Here is a 15,077-nt window from a genome sequence, read left to right on the forward strand (position 1 = left end):
TATTCATGTATTAGCTGTAATTTAGTTATATTAAAAGAAACAGGGCATGTGATTGTAGAAAATATAAAGAGAATTTGTGAAGGGAGATGTAGGATTGGACAGTGCGAAAAGAGTGGGGGAAAAGGAATTATACAGACAGCAGTTCCTCTTTTTGTAACTCTGTTGAATTTTAACTCGTCGACTTCGGAGGAAGAGGAGGAGGAGGAGGAGGAGAAGAAAGTATTTTTCTTTTTCCTTCTCTGAAAAGGATTGTGGGTATAGCTAGCCAAACATTTTACGCTGTTTTTGCGTGTATTGACTATTGAGAAAAGGAGAGTTGAGTGAGAAAGAGAGAGAGAGAGGCTTTGTTGAAATGTCATTTTCCTATATATACTCTCGAGGTAGGAGCAATGAAAAACGCAGTCTCAAAATCTATCCTTCTCTTCCCCCTTCATTCCAAATCCTTTCCTTTACACATATAATTATTCTATTATCATTTCAACACCACGCATCTCTCTCTCCCTCTATCTCTGTCAGGATGTCTGTTCCTTGAAGAGCAGAAAAAAGTTTTCTTTTTTTTTTGTTAGCTAATTACTAAGGGGTTTTCTTTCTTTCATAGCTAGCTCCTCATCTGCATCAGAAAATTTTGTTTTCTCCTTTTCTTAGATTCTCTTTTAATTGGAGAAGGCTTTCAGTTCCTTTGGTGAATCGGCGGCAGGCACATCTTGAAACCTTTTCTTGAGAGTAAAAATGTCCAATAGAGGGGATTTCAGTGAACAATCTTTGAATCGGATTCCTGATCTTTCACTGCACATTAGCCCTCGCAACAGTGCTCCTTCCTCAATTTGCACTGGCGATAATGAAGGGGATTCTTCCTCTAATATTTGGCGCAAAGATAACGGCCTGAAATCACACAGTGATAGTACCATAAAAGTCGGTTCCCAAACGGACACCGAGCTTTCCTTAGCAAATCCTGTGAGCAGTGCCTTAGAGGACGAGAGCCCTTGGCAAAGAAACTTTGGGGCGGCTGCAAGCAGCGATGATGATCAAATAAGACACAGAAATCTTCTCAAATGTGGTAACAGTGGCCAACTAAGTAATATAAACCATGGAATTTCATTGCTTGATGTTTCAGGACTGAAACCCATCAAGGGGGTTCCAGTATACAGTAACTGTATGTCTTTCCCGTTTTCGAGGTCGGATAGTTTTGTAGATATGGAACGCAATAAGTTATGCTTTTATCAGACGTCGCCCTATTCATCGTATAATTGTTCTCCCTCAGCTTCTTCGGTGTTGCACTTACCCGATTCTTATAGAATAGGAAGTGCTGCACCTAGGTCTAATGAGATTTCAATGGAGAAGCTAGGCCCCCAGCTTCATCATCAGTACACCCAATATGGAGCGGCAGTGGGCAGTTCCGAGTTGTATAATGGCATGATTAGATCGAGATTTATGCCTAAACCACAAAGCAAGAGGAATATGAGGGCACCGAGGATGCGTTGGACCAGCTCTCTTCATGCTCGCTTTGTTCATGCTGTGGAGCTTCTTGGTGGTCATGAAAGTAATTCAATTAAATCTCTTTTTTTTTTTCCTTTCTTTTATGTCATCAACCAAGCTGAAGATAGGGATGAATCTGTTGTTAAGTTTTAGTTTTTGATTTTGGGGCTAATTTCCCATTAATTTCATGAGCTTGTTGGTGTTGTGTACTTGGTAGGAGCTACTCCGAAGTCAGTTTTAGAGCTAATGGATGTCAAAGATCTAACTCTTGCCCATGTCAAAAGCCATTTACAGGTACGGCAAAGAATTGGAAGTTGAAACCCTCATTTTTTTTTTTCGCTTCTCTTCCTCTCACATATGTTGTCTCTCTCATTAGTACGGTGGGGTGTGGTAAGACTAAAGAGAAAAGAGTTCTCCAATCCAATCCAACCTAATCACGGCACAAGAGCCGATGAGTGCTGTGAATGAATGAACAGTGAGCCTGTTTTGTGGTACAGGGCAAGTTCAACTTTTAGAGAGAAAAGAAGAAGTTAAAGAGAGAGAGAAAAAAGTAGCCATCATTTCTCAATAATACAGGCAATTACTGTCCTTACCAAACATCAAACTCGTGGTTAATAAACAAACCAACAAAACACACGAACAGCAGCATCTGATTTGATATTTTTGACTGGAAGATCCCACTTTCTCTATCTGCTCCCCCGCTAATTAATTAATAAAATACAGGCACCTTTTTCCTAAAAAAAAAAAAAAGGCAATTCTTTTTTTAGTAAATTTTCGCCCTTTTTGTGGGTCTATCTTGGTTTTAAGTTCATCATCTTTGTCGCCTTTTGCATTGCAGATGTTTAGAACTGTTAAGAGCACTGAAAAACCTGCAGCTTCCTCAGGTAATTCGTATCCCTCTCATCTTTTATATTAATTAACTGCTTCATTTTAACTTAATTTAATTTAATCTCCCTTGATTTTTGTTTCACATTTCAAACTTGTAGATTCTCTCTCCTCTCTCTCTCTTCAATGTCTCGCCTTCCTAGAGCGCATTCTTAGACATTTATACATAAACATATTTAGGATTAATTTTGCAAATAATCATGCATTATAATAAAATATTTAAAACAATATCTAAATTTTAAAATTTTTAATTGATATTTAAATTATGAAATTTTTAATTAATATAGTACTTACATATGATGTGTTTAATTTTAAATAATAATACATGACAGATAAATAATTTTTTATGTTTAATATTAATTAATATATCATATTAAAGATTTTTAAAATTTAAATATTATATTTAATATTTTACTATAATTCATAAATCCATATGTTTACATATTCTTACATAATAATACTATATGCTATGTCTTAATATACTATGTATATATGGGCCTATTATTTCATTGTTAAAATTGGTGAATAGATAAAATTACTTATGACAGATGGGTCAGGAGAAGAAGATTATGTGCCTGTTGCTAGAAGTACAGTGAGTCCGATTGCAAACTGTGCAGTGGACCTGAGATCAGGAAGTCCAAATTTGTCCATAGAACATGACAATAATAATATTAATAATGGCTATCCCTCCGCTAATCTTTGGAGTAACTCTTCTAGGTGAGTCTCTCAATCTCTCTCTCCTATTTTCATGTTAATTTTTATTGTTTGTTCGTTCTTTTTTTTTTTTCTTTAAATAATAATACTGCTATATGGTATATAGATATGCTGCGTTTGCTTTTCTCCGTGGTTTTTTAGATTTATAGCTGGGTAGTTTTTGTCTTCTAATGCATGGGTAGTTTAGGGTAATTTGTGTATCCTATTATTTTCGTGTAAAACATAAAATTATTATATTATAAATCATGTAAATATATCAAATAAAAAATATAATTTTTTTTAAATCTATATATAATATTATTAAAATTTTAAATAATTAATTTTAATTTTTTTTATTATTTTTGTATCAATGTGTTCTATTTAAAATTATCGAATTTCGTTAATTGGTAAATAAAAAACTTTATGTGCGTTGTCAATATTGTTTTTATATATATATATATATATAAATATAAAAAAAAAACCCTAAAAAGCGTTTCTTTACGAAAGCTTTTGCTTTTGTTAACCTTTAATTCACTCCTTTTATATTTTGATGCTTACTTTCTTCCCTAAGTGCTCACATTAACCTAAACCTCTTTTTCCTTTTAAAAGTGAATAAAAAATCTACGGTCTATTGACTTGAACCAATCCCTCTTATTGCCCCACAAAAAAACAAGGTTTGTTTAAGTTCGAGAAAAGATCCCAGTCTCTTAAATGCAGAATGTACTGTCCACTGAAACTCATAGCTATAGCTTTAGCTAACCTAGCTGGCCACTCAAGTTAGGTACTCAGTTAACTCGGTTCGTCTGGCTAATTCTATCAAGGATACCCAGCTTATATGTAAATAGTCCTAAACACCTTTCTTTTTAAGTTATTAATTCTTCAGAATCGTCAATTCAGCTGCTTTATCTTTAAGCATGATTTCTGGATGTTGACATTTAATCAATAAATTGCTTGAAAGGAGATTAGGAGAGGAGTCCGTTCAGTTATTAGAGTTTGTGCGTGCGTGTGTGTGTCTATATATATATATATATATATTGGGAACCAAACCGCATAGAACTTTTTGGGATTCTATGAAAATAAAAAAAATTACAAAGCCATTAATATTGTAGTTGGGGGAAAATATAAAGGAACAAGGTATTCAGACTGCAGTCGGTTTTTTATATTTTTTCTTAACTTTATTATTATTAAAAGAAATCAAGCTTCTAAATATAATCAGTAACTTCAATCTCTGTGTTAAGGTGCAAAAGTTTGTGCACACACCTGTACAAGCTCTTTCATTTCTCCAAATTTTACTTCAAGTTATCATGTGAGTTTTATTTAATTTTCTGTTAATTTATTGAAAATTTGTTACATCTCTATGTTGATGGAGTTTTAAAATTCTACAAAATAGGGTTAATAAGATAACTAACACATGTATAATTTAAAAAATTAAACAAATTAAAAAAAATCAATTAAAAAAATTTTACTAACTATGAAATTAACTGGGGTTTATTAGTTTGTTCTTGATTTCGTTTTAATTGGATGTATGTTAAAAGTTGTTTAAAAAATTTTCAATTTAGAGATTGGGAATAGGTAGAAATCTTAAAAAAAAAAATAATGATTAAATTTGAATCACTGTTAACATAATATGACATCAAAGGACAACTTTAAGTACTATATTCATATAATAATCTTATAAAATTGATTTTTTTTTTTAAGGATTAATATTTCATACACTTTGCCTCGTAATAATGAAAGATGCAAGGACAGAATGAATTGAGAGAAAAGAAAGTTTACAGTCTCCTTTTACACTAGTGTGCTTGGCATGGAAGATTAAAATGTGGATTAGAAGAAAATTATTTTTCCATGCATTACTAATCTTCTATAAATATATAAAAGCTAAAGTCTCTAACAAAAAAAAAAATAATTTAATGTAGATAATTTATATTTTTGACATATACGCAATCTAAAAAATTGACATATATTCAAAATTAATTATATATTTCAAATTTAAAATTTAGAATTTAATGATAAAATAAATTTAATTTAAAATATCTTATTTCCATTATTATAAAACACATTCAATAATTCTTATTAATATTTATTTTTATATGAATAAATGACTAAAATAAACTAAAAACCAAATCAAGAGTAATAATAAATTAAATTGAGAGTAATTTATACTTGATAATTAGAATAGTCGAGTATAATGTGTATTTAATACGCTTGAGAGAAATGAAAAAAGTATATTTTAAAATTAATGTAATAATGGTAATAAAATTAAATTTTTATTAAATGATAATTTTATACAATTCATAAATTACTCTATTACTTCCATTTTTAGTTTTTAGCCAATTTATTATAATAAATATTAAATACCTTGAACACCTTATTAGTCTTATACCTTATCTTATACAAATATATAAAATCAAAGCCTTTGACAAAAAAGAAAATATTCAGTGTCAATGTTCTATTTTTTACACATGTACAATTATGAATAAATGTCATGTATTATGTAATCAATACATTTTATTTTATTTTATGCATTCTTAATTTTAAAAAATCAAAATGCTTAATTTGATTTGATTCATTTGTAATGTAAAACAAGTAAATTTATTTAATTTAGATTATTAGATTTATTTTCTTTTAAATATTTATTACTCTTACCTTGTATAAATAAGTTTCAATTCAACTTGTAATTAAAGTTATTTTTTTTTTCTTAAATCATTCTCAATTAAATTTTATTTTTAATTTTTCACACCAACTTCAACATTGTAAATAGGAATATGTTTTTGTCCATTAGAGATAATAGTATGGGCTTTTGTTCTATAATTTTATTAAGTTCCGTCTCTCTTTTTTTTATTTGTTCCATTGATATGTTTCTTTTTTTTTTTTTTCATTTGTTTCATTCCTTTTTATTTCAAAATGTGATTTCTTTTATTGCTTTTTAATATTACACCTTGCTTTTTAGCAAAAGAAAACCTAATCTACTTTTAGTTTTTGGAACAATATTAGTATAATATACAAATATGTTGATATGCCTTAGAAATTAATATAAACATTTCATACACAATATAAATGGCTTGCTTTGTTTTATCATTATATTTAATTTTTAGTTTATTTTTTAATGATTATAATTTTTGTGTGCAAATATATATATATATATATACATATATATGCTATATGATTAATATTGACTACAAAATTTCACTAGCTTTTCTAATTGCTAACAAGTTGTCACCAAGAACATGTCTTATCTCAAATACTATAGTAAAAGATTATTGTATGAAGAAAATAGGATATGATACACAATGGAATGTCCAAACAAATATGGATGGCTTACACAAATGAGTCTTGCATGGGATTAACAATTTCTAAATTTCAATTATTCCAATACCAAATGAAATTCAATTATCTTATACATGTAAATGACAACAAAATTTTAATTCATTATCTAAATTATAAATGTATTGATTTCTAAAATATTGTTATATATAATGAGAATTATGCTAATTGATTTGCTTGGTCATGTCTTTTGAAAATTTAAAATGAAATTGAAGTTCACATTAATCACTTAATGTACAATTTCCATCAATTACCTCTAACTAAATTAATTGATTATCTTTTAAGTTTGAGAAATGCATTAAAAATTTGTTGGCATTCAATGGAGTAAATTGAACAATAGAGATAATAAATTATTGTATTACTCGAGATTTGTTATTTATCTATCAATAGGCCTTGACGGTTTAAAAAAATGGATCTAATAATAAGAAATTGTGTTAATAGGTACAAAGTTTTTAAGAGTAGATTTGTTTTTTAAAAATTAAAATAAAAATCAAGTTTTCATATAGTGTTAGTATTGATCAAATTGAATGTTATTAACAAAACAAAGTTAAATGAGGATTTAAATCTCTTAAGAAGTTAAGAGTTAAGAATTGATTTATCTGAATAATTTATACTGTAAATATGATATTACAATCATTTTCTTATAAATAACCAATGTTTTTGCCTTTTATGAATAAATTTCAAGTCAAGCTGCAATTAAATTTTATTTTTTCATTATAGTTTATCTTAAATTGATCAAAATAAAATTCCATTCTTAACTTTTAATATTCAACGATGACACTACATACGAATAGGAGTTTGCTATGATGTATTACCATTTAATAATTAATACTAAAAAATTTTTAAATTTAAATTATTATCGAAAGACCTAATTTCAATTTTATATATTGTCTTTCTAATATTACAATACTAAATTAAATGAAAGATTTCTTTTCTATCTCATGAGAAAAAAATTTGTGTTACTTCCAATTAATTAATTCACATAAAAAAATATATTCTAAAACATTATTATCTATAAACTATTTGACATTCGAATAAAAACTTATAAAATTTGAAAACTATATAGTTATTAAATTAATAACTATAAACTTTTTATAAAAAAAAATTTATTAATTTTATTATCTTATTTATATAAATTTTATCCTACATTAAATTAGTACTATGTACTCTTAATTTGATTTTTATATTAACTAATATTTTATATTTATAATCTAGCCTCAAACATAATCTTAAAATATATGTACATATCAACGGAAAAAAGTGTTATGTAATAAATGTGTTTACTAATAAAATATTTTAATTTTATTATTTAATGCTTAATTGATAAAAATAAATATTAGTGAATTCACTGCAATTAAATTATTAGATTTTTTAACATATAAAAATAAAATTTTAAAACTTAATTTTAACATATATTTTTCAGATTATAAATTCTTTTAATGTTTTTGTCTTATTGATGATTTCATAAAAATTAAAATAACTTATTTTAAAATGAGTGACTGTCCAATCATGAATTAATGTTATATTTTTATGTTTTTTATCACATATTTTACACTAAAATCCAAATCTCTTTTAATTTTATGTTACCAAACCTAATAAATAAGTTGTTGAAAAATAAAGACAAAATATGCTTTCCAATTTTAAATGAAATTTTGTATAGAAAATTTTTTATATTTTGATTTTAGATTAAATAAAATACAATAACAACATATAAATTTAGTTAAAAGAAATATATATAATATTATCATATTAAATTTAATTAATTAAAATAATTTTATAAAAAAAAAATCGCATGTACAAACTAGTTGAAATAATAAAAAGAAAAGTGAGGGGAAAAAAATCACATTATTTACCATTATACCCTTTACGTGGAGATTAGAACGATAATTTGTTTAACTAAGAAAGAGAACACTGGATATTCTCAATAATTAATTCATATCTCCTATTTTGTCTCCTATAATATTATTCTTTCCAAAAATTAATTAAGAGGGTTGATTTTTATTTTGTATGATAAAAAATGAAAACCACTTCTTTCTATATTGGGGGGGGGGGGGGGGGGGGGACGTCTGTACTGCTATAAAATTTATTTTGTATACCGCAGGGGATTCTACTTTTTATTAATAGAAGTTTTGTGTTTTGGTTTATAGGATTCTAATAAATCAACATTAAATTTTGAAACATTAACTAATCAATAGGCATAACTAATACAACCAAAAAGAAACCAGAGTAAACAAATAAAAAAAGTGACTGATACAAAGTTGGATGAAACTCAGTATAAAAAATGTTACAAAAAACTCATAAATTATAAGAGTTGAATTTGAGATCTAAAGGTTTCAATCCTTCCTCTTTATCATTAAAGATAAAATCTCATTGACCATATAAAAATTTTAATTTTGAAAAGAGAAAAACTATACTCTATATATGGATAAGTAATGTTCATCAACTGAAATATTATATTTTAATTCCTCAAAAATTTGGTTCAATTCATCAAAACATAAAAATGAATTAGTTGAATAGAAACTTATGTTTTGGTATATTATGAAAACCTATATATTGGGCTTTAATTGCATGAAAATAGAGATATCACTCTTCCATCCCTTATAGTCTTCCCTCCCCTACCCAAGATTGTATGTATAGGTTATGGAGGACTTAAATTATACTGATTGGGATGTTTACTTGGAGATATTAAATGGAATTTAAGGCATTATTTGTTATTTAAAAAATAAAAAAAAAAAACACTACACCAAATTTGTCATTTTTTAATTCAACAATTTAGACTCCTTTCTCATAAAAAATTAAAATGTATTTGTTGGAATTTTTTTTATTCAAATTAATTGATCAAACCGACTTTTTGTGTACGTTTAAGATTAATGTGAAGATCAAGAAATAAAATATGCAGTAACATAGGAGAAGAGGAACATTTTAGTTACAGTAATTGTAATACAATATTTATATGCTGTTTCATATATGAAATAATTAATTAAAAATTAAAATTTATAATGATTTAAAATTTGAAACCACGTAATGGAATATTTTTAATAAAATTCGCTAAAAAATCTAGTTAAAGATTACTCGATCTATTAAGATAATCTTATTTACAATTTTTTTATTTAATTACATTAACTTTATGTTCTTTCTATTTTTCTTTGTTAATATAATATCCTTATAAATATCATACATCCCCTTTTATTTTTTTTTTCAATTTCAATAAAAATCTATTCTAGAATTAATCTCCAACCATGCACCAAACAATTATAAATTATGAATTGAATACGTTAAAATATTCAAAACTAAAAATTAAGTTTTTTTTTAGGGTTGAGTTTTCTAATTTATAAAAAACCTTAGTTTTGAAACAAATAATAAATAATTATATCAAGTTTGATATATTAGTTACTTAGTGCATAATATTTTATCTTTTAAATGTTAATTTTTTTCGGCAATTGTAATTATTATTATATTAATAGAACTTTCTTTTTGCCTTTTTAAAAAAAAAAAATTTTAGCATGTTAGTCATTTAATTCGTGTTTAAAATTTATCTTGATTATTTTTTTTTTTTCAAATTTCTCTCTTTAAACAACATAATATAACATTCAACTTTATTTTCTGTAATTTTATGCTTCTCTTGTACACTTGATAGTGTGCAACAGTACTACAAAAAATAAAAAGAAAAATGCTAACTGTCTTTTAAATTAAGTTAAATGTTCAAGAAGTTATATCTTGAATTTTAATTGTTGGGCTAGGCTCTCTTTCACTAAGTATTTTCTATTTCATTTTTTTCATACAACCATTATTGTTTTTCAGACTTAGTCATTAGTTGCGAAACCCCCCTATTCGAATGAAAGTTAGGCAAAACAGCTTATATACTTGGAGTTAAAATTAAATCAGATAGTTTCAAGAAATTGTTGACTCTTTCACAACAGTAATATATTTAGAAAATATTTTAAAAATTTAATATGTAAGACCACAAGCCATTTGATATTTTTATGACGAAAAGCAAAAGTCTAAGTGAAAATTTGTGTCTTAAAACTCCACAAAAAGAAGAACAAACAAGAGTTTCTTACTCTAATGTTGTTAGAAGTCTTACGTATGCTATGATATGGTGGGATTTTTTCATGCAAGTAGCATGATAAGTAGATAATCATGATAAGTAGATATCAATTCAACTCAGATCAAACCCACTCACAGTTGACTGCATTCATGGCTTCTACCGGTGGATAGATTTTCTTCATTAATGAATCTCATTGCTTGTGCATTTCAAACAACTGAACAAGTGTTGTGGATGTGAATGACTGTTGGAAAGTGGTGATAAACAAATCATCTAATGTGGAATTAAAAGTTACATGATTGCAGAAGATTGCTGACTTGATTCACTAGTTGAGAACAAAATCATAAAACGGAAATTGTTCGTTATATACATCATAAATTCATAACACTGAATGCATGGAGTTTCTGAGAGAGTATTCTTAATCTTTGTCCATCCTTTTCTCTCTTTCATTCTCTTTGTATCCCACAAATTCTCTATGTTTTTTTCAATATGGCCGAATCCCATATTTATAGAGGAAGAGGGGATCCGCAGTTGCATGGTTGTTTGAATTCAAATTCAAACACCTAACTGTCTTTGGCTGTTTCATGTCTGGGTTCAGGCCAAGGCAAACATAACTGTCTTACGGTAGTTTATGTTTGTGTGGGGTTTCACCCATTATGGTCGAACCCGACACCAACATCTACCGCTCGCACATAACGTAATGGGTGTCATAACTCTCTTTATCAAGAAAACAATTTCTCTACCCGTTATGGGAGGACCCGACACCCAACAATGACAATAGAACAGTACAAGGTTGCAACAGGCCCGCATTGCACCTGGGCACTTGGTACAAAGTTACAAAATGAATGATTGAAATTGAACCTCATTTAAGAGTACTACTTCAAGTACGATGAATATATATATATATATATATATATATATATTGTACACTGTTTCTCACATCATTACAGAAGAACTGACCTTGACTTCTGGTCCATGAACGAAAAGCGAGGAACCCGTAGCTGGGCCTTCCCTGTCAAAAACATTTTAACCTTATGTTAGTTCACTTATAAAAGAACAACCTCTGATAATTAACAGATATTGAAATAAGGAAATTTTAATTTCTTCCATTTACATGTGTAGCTAAACTGTCCTTTGCTCTTCATTTGATCCAAGAAAGAAGTAGTATTAATTGAATGTGGAGCAATACTAGCAAGAACGATGAAATAACTTGTTACTTAATTGCCTTTAGCACTTCTCTCAACTCAATTTGGTGGGTTGTTGATTGAACTTACACAGCTGAAATTAGTGAAAATAACTAATATCAATTTATGAATTTTGATGGCGTAGAGAAGTTTGCTTGTCGAGTAGGAGGAATCCAGATGGGCTTAGCCCGGAAGCTCCATCATCTCAATCTGGAAATCAGTTTGAGGTAAGTGATCATCAAAAAGCTGCCGATCCAACCATTTCATTATCTGCTTCAGCTTCAAACATATGCATGCAATGTTGAGTAAGACCATCCAGGTTAACTAGGCAGAAACGTGAGTTTTGCGTATGATCAGTATAGATTAATTTGTTTAGAGTCAGACCAAAAGAGAAAGAAAGGAAAAACATGAACGTGGAACTCAGATATCAAAGTTGCGATCAATGTTCTATGCATGAATTATACATAAAACTTTATATAATTCATAAACTGTTGGTGCAGACGTTAGACAAGGGAGTAAAAATGTTAAAGCTAAAGCCCAATACAATATAGCTGTTACTTTCTTATTTATGCAATATGTTGAAAAGGACTATACAAATTTTCTTTCCTTTAGATTAACAATTCATAATTTTTTTTATTCCATTTCTTTTGTCATTGGAAAATGCCATACCATTAATGAAGTATCTGTATCTACAACCATGCAGGGAAGCAGTTTTGCTCAACAAAAAAATTTAACGAGGTCAAACGTAGAGCTCGACAACCCAAGCTTGGAGTTCAGCTTAGGAAGACCAGACTGGCAGAGTAAAGAACGTTAAGCTTAATGGATGACGGTAAAATTAAAGTTTCAAGAATATATATATATATATATATATATATATATATCGTAATTCATCTTCCTCTGAAAGTTTCATGCACGTTAGTCTGTATATTCTTTTTTTTTTTTTTCGGGGGGGGGGGGGGGGGGGGGGGTGGGGTGGGGGATTTGTTTAAAGTCTTGTTGGCGAGGTGATGTTAGTCATTAGATGCATGTCATGAATAAAGCAAACAAGCAGAAGAAAAAAAAAGAAGGAATCAGTTTGAATGTCGTATAGAATTCAGGATTACTCTTTTGGAACGTCTACTTATAATATATATATATATATATATATATAATTTCATTGATAAATTCATCAATTCTATGGTGTTCAGAGAATTATTTTTTAAAAATTCTTTTTCTTATCTTCAAGAATTTTCAAAGAAAAAAATTGAAATATTCAGTAAAAATTTTTTCTTTAAATCATGTTCTTTTTTAATTTTAAAAGTTTTCATCAACACTCTCTCATTAAATGTAAAAACGTTATTATTAAAATGGAACATTTACAAAATATAAAGAATATATTGCAAATGCACCATTTTAATAGCAGCGTATAGTGTATATATATATATATATATATATATATATATATATATCAGCTAAGCAAAGATCCTTTTCCCTTCTTCACCAGGTTTTTGTCCTTCGAATGGATCCATCCTTCTTAGAAATATGTTAATGAATATTTAAAAATTGAAAAGTAATAAAACTTTTTTAAAAAATTATAGATATCTTCAAAAAAAAATTTAAAATATTTTAAAATTAAAAAGGTAAAAAACTATTTTAAGCACTTTTTTCTTTTTTTTTATCATAGATAAAATTGATAATATATATTTTACAAATATATATCTCAAAATAAAATTCTAAGACCGTCGTTATTTTCGTGGGTCATTCGAGTGAATATCTCTTTATGTCATTTATTCATTTATAATTTGAAAGTTTGATATGAAGTTGCTTTGCAGCCTCTAAAAAAGGTAGAGTAAAAAAGAAAGCAGTGGCTATACAGACATGGTGAGAATATCGGATTCATAGATGGCAGCTCTCTCTCTTGTTGGCTGTTATGTTAAACACAGCATCCCCTTTTCCCTTTCCAAGTTGCTTAATGTTGCGATTTAAATTGTGTTGAGATTGTGGGGTGCATACTGTCCCACTTCCACATTATGCTTTTACATGTATCTATTCGAAGATAGCGGTAACGGTTTTTAGGATAAAATTAGTTTGTGACGTGATGCATGATATTTTTATTTTTTTAAAAAAATTCTTTTAATTTATTAAATTTTATATGATAATATTGCATTTTTTAATTAAATTTATTTACTAATATTATATTTATTTTAATATAAAATCAAAATATAAAAAATTCTTCATACAAATTCGCATTTAAAATTGGAAAGCAAATTGTCTTTATTTTTTTCAATAACCTACGTATTAGGGTTGGTAACTTAGATTTAAAAGAAGAGTTTTGGATTTTAGTACATGTATGATAAAGCACATAAAAATATAACATTAATTCATGATTGGACAGTCACTCATTTTAAAATAAATTATTTCAATTTTAATGATTTCATCAATGAAACAAAAACATTAAGAGAATTTATAATCTAAAAAATGTGTTAAAATTAATTTTAAAATTATGTTTTTATATGTTAAAAAAATCTAATAATTTGATGGGTTAATTTCATAAATATACCTTATGGTTAAGACTGAAATAAAGTGCTTCTTGTGGTTTAAAATATGACATTTAACTATCCCATGATTTGATTTATTATTTTTTTTACCAAAATCGTTACTTTTTCTATTTCATTATTTCTTTGTTACTTTTATCTTTATTCTTTATTTAAATTCATACTCTCTCTAAAATTTTATGTTCTCTCTCTAAAACTAAATTAATTCTCTCTCTAAACCTAGACTAATCCATAAATAGCAACTTCAACTCACCAAAATCTTCATACCACCACCACCACTAAGTCAATTATGATAGATAAAAACTGCCTATATCCCCACATCCGAGTCTCTTCAACACTTTAAAATGCTTAAAGTCCAAGTTTTCCTTTTGAGATCTGACAACTTGAATTACTTCCCATTTAATATCATTTGCTTTGTGGGTTTGTAGATGACACTGGTTAGACAACTAGAGCTGTTTTCATCATTAACATCACTGCCAATGCTCATTTTATCAGCAATTAGTGAACCTAGAATTAGTAATTAACCATAAGAAAAGACTCATTCAATAGTGTAAAATCAACAATCATCCATCGGCAAGTAATCATAGAGACATAAAATAATAGCAAAACACTCATAGAAAAAATAAAAAATAAAATAAAAAGTTTTCATTATAAGAGTTTTTTATTTTTTTTTATTATGGTTGTAGACACCCCAATCTGTCCGATGGTCTGCTAGATTAGGATTTGGTTAATTAAAAAAATAAAAAAATGAAAAAAGGTAAAAATAAAAAATTAGGAGAAAAATTAGTGGTTGGGTTTGTGTGGGATTGTTTATCTGAAAGTTAGAATCAAAACTCTATTGATATAGGATTCTGTTGATTTGAATCCTATAAATACAAAGGTCATAAGCATAAGAAAAAACATAGAAACAAAGACAGAAATCAAAAGCACAAAGAA

At 27.6% G+C, this 15,077-nt stretch overlaps 1 protein-coding gene across 6 annotated transcripts; it reads left to right on the plus strand.

Moving 5' to 3' along the window:
- Positions 1 to 363: 363 nt before the first annotated feature.
- On the plus strand, positions 364 to 13,679 carry LOC111311409 (transcription repressor KAN1-like). 6 transcript variants are annotated; one of them, XM_022910796.2, is made up of 7 exons: positions 365 to 1,540; positions 1,694 to 1,770; positions 2,315 to 2,360; positions 2,910 to 3,078; positions 11,753 to 11,834; positions 12,311 to 12,436; positions 13,419 to 13,678. In XM_022910796.2, the coding sequence occupies exons 1-6, from the start codon at positions 730 to 732 to the stop codon at positions 12,419 to 12,421; spliced, it is 1,296 nt and encodes a 431-aa protein (XP_022766531.1). In that variant the 5' UTR covers positions 365 to 729; the 3' UTR covers positions 12,422 to 12,436; positions 13,419 to 13,678. The 6 variants fall into 6 exon arrangements, 4 of the variants coding, with proteins under 4 accessions (XP_022766538.1, XP_022766531.1, XP_022766523.1 ...); XR_016345189.1 differs by lacking the exon at positions 11,753 to 11,834 and having other exon boundaries at positions 364 to 1,540; positions 13,419 to 13,679; XR_002692627.2 differs by lacking the exon at positions 13,419 to 13,678 and having other exon boundaries at positions 368 to 1,540; positions 11,758 to 11,834.
- Positions 13,680 to 15,077: the final 1,398 nt, after the last annotated feature.

The sequence above is a fragment of the Durio zibethinus genome, chromosome 9 (genome assembly GCF_047325235.1).
Source record: "Durio zibethinus cultivar Kanyao isolate XHJ-2024 chromosome 9, ASM4732523v1, whole genome shotgun sequence".
Taxonomy (NCBI): Eukaryota; Viridiplantae; Streptophyta; class Magnoliopsida; order Malvales; family Malvaceae; genus Durio; species Durio zibethinus.

Bases quoted from the DNA above. Each gene is read 5' to 3' on its own strand.
- LOC111311409 (XM_022910796.2), top strand. From the start codon at position 730: ATGTCCAATAGAGGGGATTTCAGTGAACAATCTTTGAATCGGATTCCT. The intron at 2,361-2,909 runs GTAATTCGTATC...TACTTATGACAG, and splicing joins AAAACCTGCAGCTTCCTCAG to ATGGGTCAGGAGAAGAAGAT. The intron at 3,079-11,752 runs GTGAGTCTCTCA...TTGATGGCGTAG, and splicing joins CTTTGGAGTAACTCTTCTAG to AGAAGTTTGCTTGTCGAGTA.